This window comes from Cervus elaphus, chromosome 2 (assembly GCF_910594005.1).
Source record: "Cervus elaphus chromosome 2, mCerEla1.1, whole genome shotgun sequence".
Classification (NCBI taxonomy): Eukaryota; Metazoa; Chordata; class Mammalia; order Artiodactyla; family Cervidae; genus Cervus; species Cervus elaphus.
This window is the reverse complement of record NC_057816.1, coordinates 6,233,009-6,250,118: the sequence shown is the minus strand read 5'-3', so window position 1 is coordinate 6,250,118 and position 17,110 is coordinate 6,233,009. Positions and strand designations below refer to the sequence as shown.

The 17,110-nt window shown below is 56.8% G+C and overlaps 1 protein-coding gene and 1 long non-coding RNA gene across 4 annotated transcripts in view; one reads left to right on the top strand and one right to left on the bottom strand.

Moving 5' to 3' along the window:
• Positions 1–57: 57 nt before the first annotated feature.
• The window catches only part of SPTBN2 (spectrin beta, non-erythrocytic 2), a 39,999-nt gene continuing 22,946 nt past the window's right edge, over positions 58–17,110 (bottom strand). For all 3 annotated transcript variants that reach the window (XM_043925765.1, XM_043925773.1, XM_043925781.1), the window contains 23 exons: positions 16,030–16,167; positions 14,706–15,462; positions 13,911–14,113; positions 13,264–13,354; positions 12,875–13,021; positions 10,344–10,607; positions 8,711–8,935; positions 8,323–8,412; positions 7,541–7,801; positions 7,331–7,461; positions 6,872–7,076; positions 5,941–6,315; positions 4,806–5,050; positions 4,572–4,710; positions 4,040–4,124; positions 3,631–3,827; positions 3,155–3,297; positions 2,990–3,065; positions 2,857–2,907; positions 2,426–2,646; positions 1,765–1,938; positions 1,231–1,273; positions 58–906 (listed from right to left, as the gene is read on the bottom strand). In XM_043925765.1, the coding sequence (XP_043781700.1) occupies positions 673–906; positions 1,231–1,273; positions 1,765–1,938; positions 2,426–2,646; positions 2,857–2,907; positions 2,990–3,065; positions 3,155–3,297; positions 3,631–3,827; positions 4,040–4,124; positions 4,572–4,710; positions 4,806–5,050; positions 5,941–6,315; positions 6,872–7,076; positions 7,331–7,461; positions 7,541–7,801; positions 8,323–8,412; positions 8,711–8,935; positions 10,344–10,607; positions 12,875–13,021; positions 13,264–13,354; positions 13,911–14,113; positions 14,706–15,462; positions 16,030–16,167 (4,495 nt within the window). In that variant the 3' untranslated portion in view covers positions 58–672. The remainder of the gene's footprint in view (positions 907–1,230; positions 1,274–1,764; positions 1,939–2,425; positions 2,647–2,856; positions 2,908–2,989; positions 3,066–3,154; positions 3,298–3,630; positions 3,828–4,039; positions 4,125–4,571; positions 4,711–4,805; positions 5,051–5,940; positions 6,316–6,871; positions 7,077–7,330; positions 7,462–7,540; positions 7,802–8,322; positions 8,413–8,710; positions 8,936–10,343; positions 10,608–12,874; positions 13,022–13,263; positions 13,355–13,910; positions 14,114–14,705; positions 15,463–16,029; positions 16,168–17,110) is intronic.
• On the top strand, positions 2,548–5,889 carry LOC122708940. The gene is made up of 5 exons (XR_006345359.1): positions 2,548–2,678; positions 3,298–3,483; positions 3,671–4,264; positions 4,692–5,076; positions 5,453–5,889. It is a non-coding gene; the product is annotated as an uncharacterized LOC122708940 (long non-coding RNA).

Sequence of the window (17,110 nt, the reverse complement as noted above, 5' to 3'; positions counted from 1 at the left end):
TAGGGCACAGCTAGAGAGGTTTGTGGTCAGGAAATCAAAGACACCCAGAGGCAGTAAGAGAAGCTGAGCTGTTTAATCACCTCCTTGGCCAGACTCAAGGCTGTGGTTGGCCCCAAACAACTCACACTTGGAAGCTGTCGAGAGTTGCCGGAGATGGAGGGGCTGCTTGAGTCAGAGGACGAGGGAGGATGGGAAGGGGCAGCTTCGGTGTTTCTGACCCGTCATCTGGCAATCTAGCCCCCAGGTCCTGCTTCCGCTCTGAGAGGTTCCTGGCTGGTCCCCAGGGGCGAGGACTGGATGGCGTGCCCTAGCTGTGGTGGGAGAAGGACCCTGGGCAGGGGAGCCATTCCCCACATGGCCTCGTAGAGGGTGTGGCGCTGCCTGCGCCCGTGGTGGGGACAGAGGCATAAGGCTGGGGAAAGAGGGGAGAGGGGAGGAGTGGAATTGGGGGTTGCCTGGGCCCCACCACCAGTCTAGAATTAAATAGCAGAAGAGAAGGGTTGCCTTTGGGAACACTGACTTGTCCCCAGAGACAGTTCCTGGTGATGGGTTGACCTTGGCAACAGACCCTAGCAGCAGGCAGTTGTCCTGACAAGAGGGTGACCTCTGTCGACGGTCCCTGGCAGTTTCCTGGACAGAGGGAGGGAGCTGGCCTGGGAGTCTCGCCCCCAACTACTTGTTCTTCTTGAAGAAGCTGAAGCGCTTTTCTCGCTCTCGTTCTCTGCCATCCTTGCTGCGAAGCACGACAGGTGCCTCAGCCCCGGCCGGTGACACCGGAGGCATGGTCATAGCCCGGGTCATGCCCCGCGTGGCACTGGGAACCGCTGGCTCTTCAGGCTCTCCGGAGGCGGAGGACGCGGTGGCAATGGCTGCATTCACCACCCTCAGCCACGAGCTCATCTCTGCCTGCAAGGGGCGCGGAAAGACACCTGGTCACTTGGAGGCTGTGCTACTGGCGGCTGTGGCTCGCGCTCAGCGGGGAAGGGTAAGAAAGGAGGCAGAGATGCCTGCCCCATGTTCCCTCCCTTAAAAAGACCCTTTTAAGGGAGGGAACATGTTTGGTGTGGCCTTCACAAACATCTAGTTGGCACAACGTGGGTTGTCCGATATCCAAGAAGGAGACACTTCAGACAAGCAAAACGAGAGAGAGGTGAGGAAGTAAAGAGTATATCTGGAGGGCTCTCAGGCAGCACGGAAGGAAGGGGACACGGGGGTAAAGGGACAGCTCACCTCATCCTTGGCCTGGAACAGATATTCCTTCCCATCTTGCAAGCTGTTGGGAAAGAGAGAAAACTCAGGGCAGAGCTGAGACTCTGACCGGCCAGCTCAGGGCTGGCGAGAGCGCCTTATCGCCCAGAGACCAGACGGGAGAACGGACCCCGGGTGCTCATAGCCGGCTCTCCAGACCCTCTCTGAACCTTCTTCCGATTCTCAGGACCGGGGGTGGGGCCAAAGCAGCTCCTTTCTGATTGGCTGCCGAGGACGAGGGCACGCTCACTTCCGCCCCAGGCCCCGCCTCCTGCTCTGGCGGCCGCCTGACAGGCAGCGGCGGGCCCTGGAGACAGGGGAATGCCCTTAACCTGCCGACAACTCTCCCCTGCAGGATAACTGCTCAGCTTGACAGGTCTGCGCCGCGGTGCTCCCGCTACCCTGCGTGTGAGCATAGCCAGAGCCCCCGCCTCTCCCTCGTCGATGTTTCTGTCCCCAAATGCCTGGCCCCGTGCCCTCGCGTCTGTATCACGCCTCCCTCCGGTCCATTCCTACCCCAGCTTGAAGACATGCTTGCGCTTTCGATAATCAAAGGCCACGCTGCCCTGGGCCCTGGCCAGGCTGACAGGCACTTCTCCGTGGTACGGCACTCCTGCACTGGCTGCCTTCGCATCCTTGTAAAAGCCAAGGCTCCCGCGCCGCAGGACACAGTACACGTTCTGCCACGACCTGGGGGAGGGGTAACGTGGTGAGGAGGAGACGCCAGTGCCTGACCGGCCTTTGAGGGGCCAGCCACCCTGGGAACAGCCTGATGGTTCCAGGACTCCCAGGGCCACTCCTGTCATTGCTAAGTCGCTTCAGTCGTGTCTGACTCTTTGCAACCCTATGGACTGTAGCCCACCAGGCTCCTCTATCCAAGGGGATCCTCCAGGCAAGAATACTGGAGTGGGTTGCCATGCCCTCCTCCAGGGGATCTTCCTGACCCAGGGATTGAATCCACCTCTCTTATGTCTCCTGCATTGGCAGGCAGGTTCTTTAACACTAGTGCCACCTTAGGCCCATCTTGTTTATAGTTTCCCGGCCCTTGGGCCCCCACCGAGGCCCCACCCTGCTCCTGAGTCCTACCCCTTCCCCCAGTGTAGGAAGAGGTTCTGGGTAAGCCTGTCCAGAACCAGGAGCCGGAGGGGTCTCCGTGCCGTGTTGCCAGACCCAGTACCTGTTGGCGGCCTTCTTGCCAAAGGCCTCCATCTCCTGTTTGCGGCACAGCAGGCCCTCCATCTGTTCCTGGGCGGAGAGCTCCGGGCCTCGAGTGGGCAAGGTGGCGACCCGGGCGGACTCAGACGACCTGCTCTGGGGCATTATTGGTGGGGTTGGGCCTCGTGTCCGGGCCTGTTTCTCTCCCCGTGGCCCGTTGGCCTCGTCCCCAGCACCGGACCCCTGTGAAGACAGTGGTGCGTGTGTCACAAAAGGTGAGGCGGGAGACATCTGACTTGAAGGGTGTGAAGCTTGAAGTACAGGAGCGGGTCTTCCCACTCCCACCTGAGTCTCTGCCCTCTCCTGACCCCAGTGTTCCCACCTCCCGGCTCACACCCCTTTGCGTCCCTTATCTCCTAGTTATCAACACCCACATGCCCAGGAGTAACTCACAGGCCCTTCTGGGAGGCTGCCCTGCTCAAGTCTCTGCTGTTCCATCAGGGGCTGCAAGGATAAGACGCTGTTAAGCAGATGTGCAAGGGGAGGGGCTAAGATTCTGACAGAGTGCTCGGGCGGGAGGACTCACCTGGGGGCCCTCTGCATCTGTGCAGACGCCGTTCACACTGGCCGGCTGCGAGGATGCCGGCAGGCGGGGGTGCGCTCTGGAACAGCAGGGGCGACAGAGAACGCTAAGTGGTGGGGTTGCTCTGGCTCAGCCCTCTTTTCCTCCCCCAGGTGTCCCAGCTCTCACCCGTCCCGGGCAGCGGCAGGGGCCGTGTGGCTGTCCACCAGGTGCCCTTCGGGCAGGCTGGCTGGGGGTTCTGGAGGAGGGGGCAGCTTTCTCCGTTCCTCTTCCTCCCTCTTTCTTTTCCGCTCCTTCTCCTGTTCCTCCAGCTGCCAAGAAATTCTGAGGTCAGAGCATAGAAGGTCCGGGGCGTTGGGGAAAACTGAAGTGTCTCAGTTCTGGTCTGACAGAACAGGAAGGATGGAGACGAGAATTCCAGAAGAAGGTGGGGATGAGGAGCCATGGGGAAGATGCTGTCTTTTAGTGCCACACAGGGAAAATGATGGCTCCCAGAGGTGAGGTGACCACAGGGTAACTTTGGCTCACATCTGGGAGAGCCTGGGGCAATGGGAAGAGGAGAAATGTCCTCTTCAAGCAGGAGAGTGTGCGGGGCCTGGGGCAGAGGGAGGGGGCCAGTGTTCCTGGGGTCCTGTTGCCCTCACCGCCGTGAGCTTCTCCAGCGCGCTGAACCGCTCCTCCCAGGCCACCGCGGACTTCTGGAAGGCCTCGTGCCGCTTGATGAGGCTCTCAACTTCATCGACCGTGCAGCCCAGCTCGGCACTTCGCACCAGCGGTTCCTGACTACATAGCCAGGCCTCCGCCACACCTGCGTCTCTCCCGAACACCAGCACCTCCAAAACTGCAGGGGGGGCGGGTTGCAGAGAGGTGGCAAGTCAGAGTGGGCAACGGCAGGGCACTGTGGCCACAGCAGCTTTGGGAACGGGAACACCGAGAAGGACACTGCCCCAGAGCAGGAGCTCAGGGCAGAGCCAGGCAGTGCCCGGGCCACCCCCAGGCGCACCCCCCCGCCCAGGGCCTGGAGCCCTCAGCTGGTTTTCTACAGCAGCTCACCAAGCTGCAGCCAGTCCATCTTCTCCTGCCACTTGTCAGCTGTCTCTTGGCGCCGTGCCTGAAGCTGAGACAGCTTCTCTGAGATCTGGGGAGGCAGAGATGCAAATTAGCACTCAGTGAGGCCTTTGCAGGGCCCCTGGGGGTCTACTAATGATATCTTTTTTTTTTTAAACTGTTTATTTTGTATCAGGGTATAGCTGATGAACAGTGTTGTGACAGTTTCAGGTGAATAGGGAAGGGACTCAGCCATACATACACATGTATCCATTCTCCCTCCAATCCTCCTCCCATCCAGGCCACCACACAACATTGACCAGAATTACATGTGCTGTATAGTAAGTCCTCACTAGCCATTTTTTTAATTTCAAGAGGCAGACAGAAAAATAAAATGGGGAAATCCCTGAACAACCCTGAGGGGATGGTGAAAGGTTTCAGCACAGAAAGAATGAGAATGAGCAGGCAGACTCCGAGGAGAAGCCAGCATTCAGGCCTCCCCGGTGAGGGTGACCGGCTTTGCCCAGGCCTCGCCCACCTCCTCTGCTGCGTAGTGGCTCCTGGCCAGCAGCCCCTGCCCCATGTCGACACAGGAGGAGAAGCGGTCGGCCCTGGCCTCAATCTCGGCCTTGATGCCTTGGTGGTTCTTGATGACCAGGTCTGCGGAAGACACGTCCCTGGGGGCACAGAGACCGCATCACCCACTGCCCACCACCCTCTTCCAGCCACGAACATGTAGCCCCTGGAGGCCACCAGGCACTGTGGGTCTCACCGGGGCCGCTCCTGGGCATCCATCTGCAGGTTCACCCCGTCCATCCACAGCATCAGCTCCCGGACAGCCTTGAAGAAGCGGAACTTGTCTGTGGTGTCCAGCAGCAGCTGGCGGCGAGCAGCAGAGCTCCCCTGAAGCTGCGCCCAGGCCTCGGCCACGGCCTGCATGTGGCGGCCGATCTCCTCGGCCTTGTCGCCGGCGTAGGCCTTCTGGAGCCGGTGGCCATCGTCCTGCACCTGCTGGACCTGCAGGGGCCCGGGTCAAAGTTAAGGTGAGCCGGGAGACTCCGAGGGGCTGCACCCCACCTCAGTCCTGGCCTCTGCTCTCCACCTCCTGCCCTCCTTCTTCCTGCAGGGAAGCAGGAGGAGTGGGGTGGGGTGAGGGGGCCACTGGGAAAGATGAGGACTGGTGCTTAGAGTCAGCCCTGTCACACGCTGCCCTGTGGAGCCCTACTGGGGGGCCCGGGCTTAGCCGGGGGGTCAACGCTTTAAAAGGGCCACTAGCTGGTTGAGCTTTCAGAAGCCTGTACAGCACGTGGGGGACCTCAGAGATTGCTACAAGATTTTTAGCCTGAAGAAGGGACTTGGGTGGGAGGAGCCTCCTGGGTTTAAATGTCTGGAGAAAGGATCTATGCTTATTTTTTGTAGGGCTAACACCTGAGTGGGGCAACAGATGGATTTGAGTACAAAGGGAAGAATCTTCTAGCTCCCGGAACCATTTGAAAATGTCATGGGGCCGGACTTCCCTGGTGGTTAAGAATCCACCTGCCAATGCAGGGGACCTGGGTTCCACCCCTGGTCCGGGAATATCCCATATGCCGTGCGCTGCAATGAAGAGCAGCCCCTATTCGGTACAACTAGAGAAAGCCCGCACGCAGCAACAAAGACCCAGTGCAACCAAAAATAAAAAGAAATGTAAAAAAAAAAGAAAATGTCACGGGCCCTCAAAGAGCCTTGTCATTCCGGGTATGGAAACGGTGGCTAGATGTCCCCTGGCCAGAGATGGTTCCCCCGAATCATTCTAAGTGCATCCCTACATGGCCCTGCAGGGCATGCCCACCCTCCAGTCCCTCCCCCGCATTCCCCACCCAGTGTCCTCTAAGACACCGTTGCCCCCACCCACGCTTGGGTCAGACCTGAGCGCTGAGGGCCTGGATGTCGTGCTCGAAGGCACAGTGTCGGCGCTGCAGGGCCTCGGCGGCATTGAGGTCCCGGCCGGTCCCGTCGGGAAGCTGCTGCTGCTTGTGCTGCACGCGCGCCAGGGCTTGGCGCGCCCCGTGCAGGAAGCGCTGCAGCTCGTGTGCGGCCGCCAGCACCTGGCCCCGCGTGTCCAGCAGCTCCAGCAGGTCAGCCCAGGCCTCGTTGAGGCTGTCCTTCCACTCGGCCACCGTGGCCCGGGCGGCGTGGCCCCCGGCGATGAGCCCGTTGGCCAGCGCATTGGCACCATCCACGCGCTCCTGGCCGATGGTGCTCGTGTCCCGCGAGAACTCACGGAATTTGTCCCGGAGCATCTGGTGGAGGAAGCCGTAGCCCAGACAACGCTGTGAGGCTGAAGCGTGTGGTACCTACCTCGGGGGTGGCGGGGGGCAAGTCCTTTCACACGGAGAACCCACTTCTCTTCCTGGGCCACTTCAGCAGGGCCAAGTTGGTGAGCAAAAGCAACTGGTACCCACTGACCCTGCATTTGACGGACACCCCCAACCTCCAGCTCCCAGTAAAGGGGTGCTTGGAACCTTTAGTCTTCCAACAAGGAAACCCTAAGTACAGTCTATGTTTCTGCACCAGTGAGGGTCCAAACTGCCCCCTCAAAACCACGGAGAGGAACCTCACGCCCCCATACTGCTGAGTTCTGTGGGAAAAGAGTGACTGGTCACTCTCCTTTTGCCCACGTCTATGTGCAGTCCCGGCTCCTCCTTTCTGCACAATTCTTTCAACAAAATACCTCTAAACTCAACGAATAGTGTTTGCACTGGTCTTGCGCCCCTGCCCCTTGGTGCTCCACCCAGGATGAGGTGCTGGTCCTCGCCCTGGAAGCCCACGTGTGGCCACCGTCCTCCCCACACTCACAGTCACGTGCTCATAGTCCTGGCCCAGCTCGTGCGAGGCGGCCACCACCTCGCGCTCCTGGATCCACTGCTCCAGGTCGTCCAGCTCCCGGCGCAGTTGGCACAGCCGGAGGTGCTCCTGCAGACGCTCCCGCCGCTCACCCGCCAGCTCCTTCAGGCCGGCGTACAGCTTGTCCACCTGGGCTTGGCGGATCGACAGCCGGGTGCTGTGGGACATGGAGAGGCTGCTGCTCTGACCCCGGGCCGAGCCTGCGGAGTCCTGGCCCTCTTGGCCCCCCAACATCTTGGTACATCCCCACTTCCCCAGATTCCTAGATGGTTCTGTACACACACAGGTCAGAAGGCTCTGCAGTCTCCAGGCCTTCCTCGATCTGGCTGCCCCCTCCCTCCCCCCGCTACTCCCCACCCCTCCCCACCCACAGCCCCCCGGGGCTGGCCCCCTTGCTGCCTGTGTACTTGCCTCTCTGGATGCTCGTGGTCAATCATGTCTTGGCTGCTGGCTGCCAGCTGGTGGATGGTCTGGGCATAGTCGGCCAGGGCTTGTTCCAACACTTGATGCTTCTTCACCTCCGCCTGGGCGCTCAGCTCGTCCTGGGGAAGGGGACAGGGGCAGCAGGGGGTAAGGGTCAGGGGAGGAGAGATGCAGCCTGAGCTCCGCCCCGGCTCTCACCTTGGCCTTCTCCTGGCCCATCATGTGTAACTCCTGCTCGCCCATCCAGGCCTCGGCCTCTGCGGCGTCACGGTAGAACTGCTGGGCCCGCAGGGCCTCCTCCAGTCGCTTCCCTCGCAGCTCCAGCTCGTGGCCCAGGCGCTTCCACATTTCCTGGAGCTCCGCCAGCTCGGGGCCTGCTGCCGCCGCGCCCAGGGTGCGCTGCCGCTCCGTCAGGTCTGCGATCCGGGGCTCGTGGCCCTGGATCTCCTTCTGCAGTGTCTGTCCACAGCAACAGAGGAGGAGATGATGAAAGGCTTGCTGAGGGAACCCCCTCGCCCAACACTTACTCCACCCAAGCCCCTCTTCACACTTCTGCTTCTCGTCCATCCCGAGTCCTTCACGTCCCCTCTTTTCTGGCCCCAGAATGTGACAAAGGTGCCCTTGTAATCCACAGGATCTGCTACTAGGGGAACCCACCCTCCTGAGGTGAGGAAAGGGAACCACTGAAGTCTCAGATTATGCCCAGCATCAGGGACAGCCAGAGAAACCCCAGGTCTCAAGACAACAAACTTTCGGGACTTCCCTGGTGGTCCAGTGACTCAGCCTCAGTGCTCCTAATGCAGGGCACCTGGGTTCAGTCCCTGGTCAGGGAACTAGATCCCACATACTGCAACTAAAAGTTAAAAGATCCCTCGTGCCGCAATTAAGACCCAGGGAAGCAAAAAAAAAAAAAAAAAAACAACTTTCAAGTCTGGGGAGGCTCTTGGGACCCCTTCTTTTCCCTTTAGGCTCTGCCTCACCTGGTTCTTCTTCATGAGGAGCTGGACACTGGGCAGATCCTTGCCATGTTCCATGGAGCTAGCCATGGGTAGCCGCTCCGTCACCCACAACTGGATGAGAAAGGGGTGGGGGTTGTCCGTTGAGGTCCGGAGGGCAAAGTAAGAGCCAGGGGTTGGCTGGGAAGGGGTTCCCGGTGGAAGGTTTTCCAGGGCTCTGATTCTGGGGGCAAGGGGCCTAGAGGGTATCCTTGGGTGTCGCTAGAGGGTTGACTTCTAATGCCCAAGGGAAGAGACAACAAAGCCCTGCTGGCATCCACCCCCAGCACCCAGGAAGGAGACAGAGAGCCAAAGGCAGGGGCCGTTTACCCCGATGGAGACTCTAACCCTGTCCCAGGTCCTGGAGACTCACGATCTCATCCTCCACGTCCCGGTGGAACTGGTGCTGCTCGCGGGAGGCCTGCAGGCGCCGGCAGCGCTCCTCCATGGGCTGGCACAGGGCCCTGAACTTCTCTTCCACTGCCCTCGAGGTCCTCTCCACCTCCCCCGCACCCTGGTCTTCCTGGGCCAGCGCTTTTGCCTGCGCCTGGATTGCCTCCACCTCCTTCTCTCGCACAGCCATCTCCCTTTCCAGCATCTGCCGACCGGAAGAGGAAGCAGATGTTAGCACCGTGCTTCCACCTCCAAAGTCAGCGGAGACACTAGTCTATATCGAGCTGATCATGAATTCTTATCTGTACAGCTCAACCTAGGGAGAGTATCTCTTCCTGGCCTACATCAATGGATCTCAAACTTCAATATCTCTAAGAATCCAGGTGGTGTGATATCTCTGCCAGTAATCAATTTATGGTCTCTCACTCTTCTCCCAGCCATCTCAGTTTCAAGTACACCTTTGCCCATTTTGAGTCCTGGAACCTGACGCTGTAAAGATTTTTCCTTGGTCAGCTGGTGCAATACTAGGACTTGTCCATAGAGGGCGCTGGAGGGACACCACTATGCAAAGGCAGGCATGGGCTTCTATTTATGGTTCCAGCCTGTTTCTCTTCTAGCTCCTTCAGCGTGAAGTATAAGGGACCTGGTGGCTCTCAGCCTACAGCAAGTTTTGCTGGCATCCCAGTGGCATGCTGTCCAGCCTTGGCCTGCCAGCTTCAGACCCCTCTGGTTTGTGATACCCCAGCAAATTTCTACAGTATCCAGCAGGCCTCTGCCTTCTCCAACGAGGTCTGAAACTCAGCCTTGGGGTAGGGGGAGGGCATCTCAGTCCTTCCTGGGGATCCCCTCCCGAGTCCGAAGGACATAGCTCTTCCCTACATTTGCTATTCCTATATTCATGAGGTTAGCAAACCCTGTTCCCTGCCTGTTTTTGTAAATAAAGTTTTATTGGCACACACCACACTATTCTTTTACACATCATCTGTGGCTGCTTTTACCCTACAAGGACAGAGTTGAACAGTTATGACAGAGACTGTTGGTGCTGTTGTTCAATCACTAAGTCGTGTCTGACTCTTTGTGACCCCATGGACTGCAGCACGCCAGGCTTCCCTGTCCTTCACCATCTCCGGGGTTTGCTCAAGTTCATGTCCATTGAGTTGGTGATGCTATCTAACCATTTTATCCAACAGAGACTGTATGACCCTCAAACTCAAAATACTGGATTTGTTTGGATTTCTCCACATCTTAGAGAAAGTGGAGTGAACTTTTTAGCCAACCCAATATCATTTGGCTATTTACAAAAAGTTTTTTCTGACACTTGCTTCGGCATTCTCTTTACCCCATTGGCAGATAACCACCTTTTATTAATTAAGAGTTCTTTCCCCTAAAGTTGCCTTGTTCAAGTTAGAGTGTGCCATCTGTCTCCCAACTTTACTCGGACTGACACACATTCCTAGAGATTCCAACACTGGTGACCCATGGAAATCGCTTTGAGAAATGCCAGTAAAGATGTTGTCTGTGAGGCCCGGGAACGGCCTTGTGAATCCCAAGAGCTACTGACTCCCATCTCCTCTTTTGCCGTTCACCAGCCCCACCAAAGGCCTGCGGCGTACCTGCTGCTTCTTGAGCAGGATGTTGACGCTGGTGAGGTCCTTGCCGTAGTCGTCCGAGTGCAGCTGGGCCTGCAGGCTCTCCAGCCAGCTCTCCAGGGCAGAGCAGCTCTGGGCAAATAGCTCAGCTCGGTTGGCATCAAAGAGGCTGCGGGCTTTGGCCTGGGTGGTGGTCTCCAGCTCGTCCCAGCGCCGGTGCAGGTCCTCCAGCTTCTCCCACACCAGAGCTTTCAGCTCTGGCTTTTCCAGAGTCAGCTCCCGCCCTTCCTGGGTGTGCGACAAGGGAGGGGTCAGTGTCAGAATTAGACGCCACTGAACTTCACAGGCCAATAGCAGAAGGAGATCCAAAGGACAGCAGAGACCTGAAGTGAGGGCAACCACACCAAGTTCTCGGGTGTTCTCCCAGCTTCCTAAACTTCCCTACCCTCGCTGCTGAGTAAACCCTCCTGCCTTCTTCAAGGTCAGACCTGGTCTTGGTCAGAGACTACTGCACTCTCTCCTTATTGTGAGTTCCAGTGTCTCATGGTGCTTGTGGTTCCCAGCAGCATATTGCACACGGTCATGTGTCATTGGCCATCATTTCATGTTTCTCAGCTCATCACCCTTTGCCAAGTGAGTCTCGCTTGGTTTCCCCACTCCCAGCTTTTCTGCTTGAGGGCTTTGGTTTCTGGGAAGGTGAGGGCGTGATCTGCATGCCAGGTGGCCTGGATGTGCCAGGGAGTTACTGCCCCCCACAGTGGCCCTCAACCAGTGACAGGAAATTGGTGGATGAATACCGGGCGTGCTTGCTTTGGCTGGGATAACTGATGTCTGTTTCACATGGTCTCCCAGGTGTCCCATGAGGACTGAGCGCCAGGTGCCCCCCTGGGGTCACTGGCGTGGTAGTGGACCCTTCGCTGACCACCTTCCCTTCTCCACCTCGTCTCCCCACCCCCTGGATCACCTCCCACAGAAGCGGCTTGCGCTGGAAGCCTTGCTACTAGGTAAACAGAACCTAGACACTGTCTTCAGGCCGTTTGCCATATGCTGCCAGGATGAAGAGCGCCAGAGCCAAGCTCTGCTGGGTAACTTCACAAACCCTCGGCACAACGCTCTTGTGCGCAGTCCTTATGTGGTGATGGGGTTTTTCATGTCCCAGCCCACTTCTGCCTCCATAGCCCCTCACACATCCTGTGCTACTGACAGAAGGACTTGCACTCTTGCCCCTTCACAGGCACCCCACGTCCACACCCCTGGTTTCCGGTTTCTCTACCAAGAAACATCTTTCCCCCAACATCTCTGCCTGTACAAATTCTACCCATCCTTCATGAACTTCCCTGCAGGCTCCTGCTTCTAGGATTCCCACATCTCCTCTCTCCTTAGCTTACTGGGCTCTCTCTGATTACATTCACTATGTTCTGCTTTGGGTTGAATTTAGCAGTTTATGTACATGTCTCAGATCCTGGCTCTAGCATCATTCCTTGAGGGTGGAGCATGCAGTGGAATCACCTTTGTTCCCCATTCAGTGGCTAACACCAGGCCTAGCACCAAGTAAATATTTGCTGAACAAATGAAGAAACTAGATCCACACTGGTCTCTTCCTCTTCCCAACCGTCACGCCCTTGAGGGAAGGAAAGCATCTTTTTATGTACCTTGCAATACCTAGCAGAGCGCTGAGCACACAAGATGTTGTCCAGGAATACTTGCTGAGTAGGAGTTAAGTTTTACCTGTGCTCAGCTCTTGAGGAAGAGCTGCGTGTGGAGACCAAGTGCCAGGAAAGCAAGACTCTAAAGCACAGTTGACAAACTGTGGCCCAAGGGCCAAATCTGGCCCACCACCTGTTTTTATAAATAAAGTTTTCTTTTTTTTTTTTTATAAATAAAGTTTTATTGGAACTCAGCTGCACTCATTCATCTATGTATTCTCTTTGGCTGCTTTGTGACACTGGCAGAGTCAAGTAGTTGCAGCAGAAACTGTGTGGCCCACACAACCTAAAATATGTACCGCCTGCTCCTTTTACAGAAGTTTGCGGACCCTGCTGAAGAGTATCATCCTGTTCTGGACCAAGAATAGATATCACGCTGACCCAAAGCTGCAGGCCGCGTGTGTGCTAAGTTGCTTAGTAGTTAGTGTTCGACGCTTTGTGATCCTATGGACCACAGGCCACCAGGCTCCACTGTCCATGGGATTCTCCAGGCAAGACTACTGGAGTGGGTTGCTGTGCCCTCCTCCAGGGGATCTTGCTGACCCAGGGATGGATCCCGTGTCTCTTATGTCTCTTGCATTGGCAGGTGGGTTCTTTACGACTAGTACCACCTGGGAAGCCCAAGCTGCAGGCTGGCTCCCTGCTGATTTGTCCTTTTTCAAAGTGTTGGGGTCACTGGCCCACAGCCCTAAGACATTTGTCCTCCAGACCCGGGAGGTTTGGCTCCTAGGGCTCCATGATCTCTAAGCCCAATCCCGAAGCCGGGACCCTCCCCTGCACGGCGGCTGGGATGCTGATGGGAGGAGGCCCCGGATGCTCCCTTCCTGCCGCCGCTGTCCCCTCGCTCACCTTGTCCACCTTGTCCAGCCAGTCTTTGTTGGCGGCCAGCTCGGCCATGAACGCCTGGTGCTTCTGCCACTTGGTGTGAAGGTTGCGGGCCTCGTCGTAGGACACGTCCTGCGCCGTCAGCATCTTCTCGTCGATCCAGAGTTTCAGCTGGACAGGGCGGCGAGCGGGGATGGAGGAGGGCGGAGAGCATTTCAGAGGGAGGGAAGCGTGAGGCCGGGAGGGGTCAGGGTGCGTCGGGGGAACTGGGGGACGCGGGGAGAAGCCGGGCAGGGGTTCACTTGCTCAGCTGAGGCCGCAGGGGCCTCATTCTAGGCTCAGAGAGCGAGGATGCTGTGGGAAAGGGGTGGCCAGGGAGTGTCAGAGGGGACGTGGCGGGCTGGGCGCCTCACCTCGTGACAGTCTTGTAAGAAGTGCTGCTGCTCTCGGTTGTCCCGAAGCCGGCCCAAAAGCTGCTGCACTGCTTCTTGATTCTTCTTGTGTCTGCAATGACAGGCCTTTGTGGAGCCCTTGAACTTGCTCAGAAAGGGTTATGACCCTCTAATTCAGCAGTCCCCAACCTTTTTTGGCACCAGAGATTGGTTTTGTGAAAGACGATTTTTTCCCACGGACCAGGGTGGGGGCAAGGGATGGTTTTGGGATGATTTAAACATATTACATTTATTGTGCACTTTATTTCTATTATAATTACCCTGCTGCACCTCAGATGATGAGGCATGAGATCCTGGAGGTTAGGAACCCCTGCTCTATCTAACCTAGAGGCTCTCGGTCCTCCTCCTATGGGGACAATACCTTCCAGGAGATTCACGTGACAACCCAGGAATCCTGAGGTCCAGTGTCTAGCTACCCTAGGGGGCTTCATTTCACCCCAGTGTCAGGGAGGCAGAACTTCTCTGCCCAGGCTCTCCAACCACTTGGTTCTGCCTTCTCTAGGTTTGGTCAGCTCCTGACCCCCATCTGTGGATCTGAGTGCCGTGTTCATCCCGTTTTCACTTGGTTCCCTTTAGGGCCCCCCACCTGCCCATCATCCTCACCCTACCTCCTCTCCACCGAGTCTGCCTTCTCCTGGATCTTCTCGGCATGGACATTGCCTTCCGACACCAGCTGGCGTCCGGCTTCCAGAAGACCACGGATCCGCTCACCGTTGGCATCCATAGTGCTTATGAAGTCTTCCAGTTTTTTAATGGTGGCGTCGGCTGCCTGGAGGGTCCCTGGCATCTCCGTGTGAGACAAGACATATTCCTGTGGGAAGGGAGACACTGAACTCACTGCCCAGCTGCTCAGAAGGAACCTCCGAAGGGCGGCCATCCAAGACACGGACGCCGCCCGGGGCGGGCAGGAGACTCTGGCTCAGAGACAGAGGGATGGTGCTGATTATGTGGAAGTCTCAGAAGGTTCAAAGGGAGCTGGACTGGAGTGCCTTTAATACTCCAAATCCTGCCCCATCTTATTTATAGCTGCTGTTTGCATTTCCTTAATAGTTATGACAAGCTAGGTTTTCTACTTCTTCTTATATCAGTTTGGTTAAGTTACATTTACATCTCTTTTTTTTTCCACTCGATTTTTTTTTGGGGGGCCCACACCTCATGGCATGTGGAACTTTTCTGACCAACGATCAAACCTGTGCCCCTTGCAGCAAAAATGCAGAGTCTCAACCACTGAATTGCCAGGGAAGTCCCTCACCCTTTTGGCCGTGTTCCCCCTGCCCATCCTGTTTGCTCAGCTATCCCACCTGCTGCCATTTCTGTCCCCATCCATCACTCCTTCACATTCCCCTGACCCCTATTTCCCACTTCTTCTTCCTGGTTGGGACATTGCCCCCCCGGACTCTTACCTGGCTGCTGAGCACGCCTTCAGCCTGGCGAGCATCCCGCAGGAAGCCCTGGAAGCCGTGGGCCTGGGCCAGGCGGCCTTGCCGGCTCTCCCACATGCGGCCCAGCTCCTCCCAGCCGGTTCCCAGAGCTTCCAGTCGCTGCCGCAGGAAGAGGCACTGGGGATCGGCCTGGTCCCGGGTCACTTCCTCACCCACGGCCCGCAGCCGGCTGTACTCGCTCCGGGCCCGCTCCACCTCTCCCCGCAGGGCTGCGTGTTGGGCCAGGAGGGCCTCGGCTTCAGGCAGGGTGGCCGGCCCTTCTTCAGAGGCCACGGAGGTCTGCGTGCGGCCGAGCCAGGCCTGGAAGTCATCCAAGCTGCGCAGGAAGTCCTGCAGCCGCCGCGCCTCGCCCAGCGACTCCTCTCGCCGCCGCATGGTGGCCCTGAGGTCCTCCCAGCCGGCCTGCACCTCTCCAAGTCGGGCGTTGATGGCAGGGGCTTGGGCGGGGTGGCCAGCAGCCAGGGCATTTGCCTCTCGGGTCAGTTCGCCCACCCGGGCGGCGATGGCCTCCAGGTCCCTCTCGGTGCCAGCCAGCTTGCGCTGCAGCGCCAGCACGCCGGCCAGGTCGTTGCCCAGGCCCTGGGTGGACTCGATGACCTTGGTCTTTTCTCTCATCCAAGCTTGTGTCTCCGTGCACTCTAAGTGGTAGTTCTGGATGCTCAGGGCTGACGTCAGGGCTGCCTTCTTGCCGTCCGCCAGGGACCGAAACTGCTGCCACCTGAGTGCCGAGGGGGAGTCTGGGGTTGCTTGGCTTCCCTGCCCTGTCCAGGTATATTCTGCAGCCTCTTCCTGCTTCTCTCTTCCATGATTTATGCTACCACCTGCTGTTTGCAGAGGCTGCTCCCCACTCACCTGCCTTCAACTCCTTGTCTGCCCCCAGTCCAGGCCCAAGCCTCTTCAGATGACCTTTTCTTGTTGTTGCTGTTTAATCGCTAAGTCATGTCTGGCTCTTTGTGACGCCATGGACTGTAGCCTGCCAGGCTCCCCCAGCCCATGGGACTTCCCGGGCAAGGATACCGGAGTGGGTTGACATTTCCTTCTCCAGGGGTCTTCCTGACCCAGGGATCAAACCCCTATCTCCTGTATTGGCAGGTGGATTTTTTACCACTGAGCCGCCAGGGAAGCCCCAGGCAACTTTTAACCCATTTCCATGTCTTTCATCACCAGCCCCCTTCCCCTGGACATATTCCAGATGGCTTTCTCTCCTCATCTTTAGCCTCCATCTCATCCCTACAGAACTCCCTTCTGGCTGCCATCCTCTCTGTCACATCCTTTCTCACCCCACCTGTGGTTGAGCTGCTTCTGGGTATTGACAATGCTGTCCTTCCCTGGCGGGTTGGCCTTCAGCAACTGTTCTGCGATGTCATTCACGGCAGTAATTCGCGCAGCAAGTGCGTTCATTTCGGGCTCCAGGGTCTCAAACCTGATGGGTGGAAGAGCTGGAGGTAAGCGGCAGGAGGCAATGGTGCACTGGGCCGCCTCCCTTAGGTGCCCAAGAGAACTCCTCTCTGTCAACATGAGGCTTATTTATAGGGGCCTCTGCATCTCTTCCCTACATGGTTCACAGCATCTGTGGATCAAGGGGGAGCCCCCCACTCCCGCTAATCAACTAGAAAAACTGTCACCTCTAGAGCTGCTCAAAAACGTGGTGAAAATTAAAGGTCAGGAACAGCTGGACAAGTCAAACTAATCCCTAGCAGCAGACCTCACCCTTCAGCACAAGATCCCTTATTCCTCCTGGGACTTACCCCTTAGCTGCCTACCTGGGTCCCACCTTACCAATATGTGTTAAAAGATGAACTGACGACTAAAAAAAATTTAAGTGATAAATATGTGAAGCATTATCTTTCCCCAGAAACATTTCATATTTCCCTAGAGCAGATTCTGCAAATGGGCCAGATAGTAAATATTTTGGGGCTTTCCTGGTGGCTCAGATGGTAAAGAATCTGCCTGCAGTGTGGGAGACCCAGCTTTGATCCCTGGGTCAGGAAGTAAATATGTTAGGTTTGGTGAACCATTTGATCTTTCTCACATGTATTCAGCCAGGCTGTTTTAATGCTAAGGCAGACACAGGGAAATATGTAAATGAATGGGTATGACCATGTTCAGATAAAGTTTTATTTACAAAAACAGGCAGAGGCTCGATTTGACACAGGGGTGGTAACTTTCCTGATTCCTATAATGGGATATCTTGAAAACAACAAGAAAAAAAATCTTTCATTATATTTTAAAAACCACCAGAAAATCTGACTATAGTTTGAGTAGTAAATGACATCAAGGAATTCCTAATTTTGTTTTATCTGATAACGGTATTGTGGGTGGTTCTATGACAAAAACATGCTTTCTAAATTTTAAGATTTCTTATT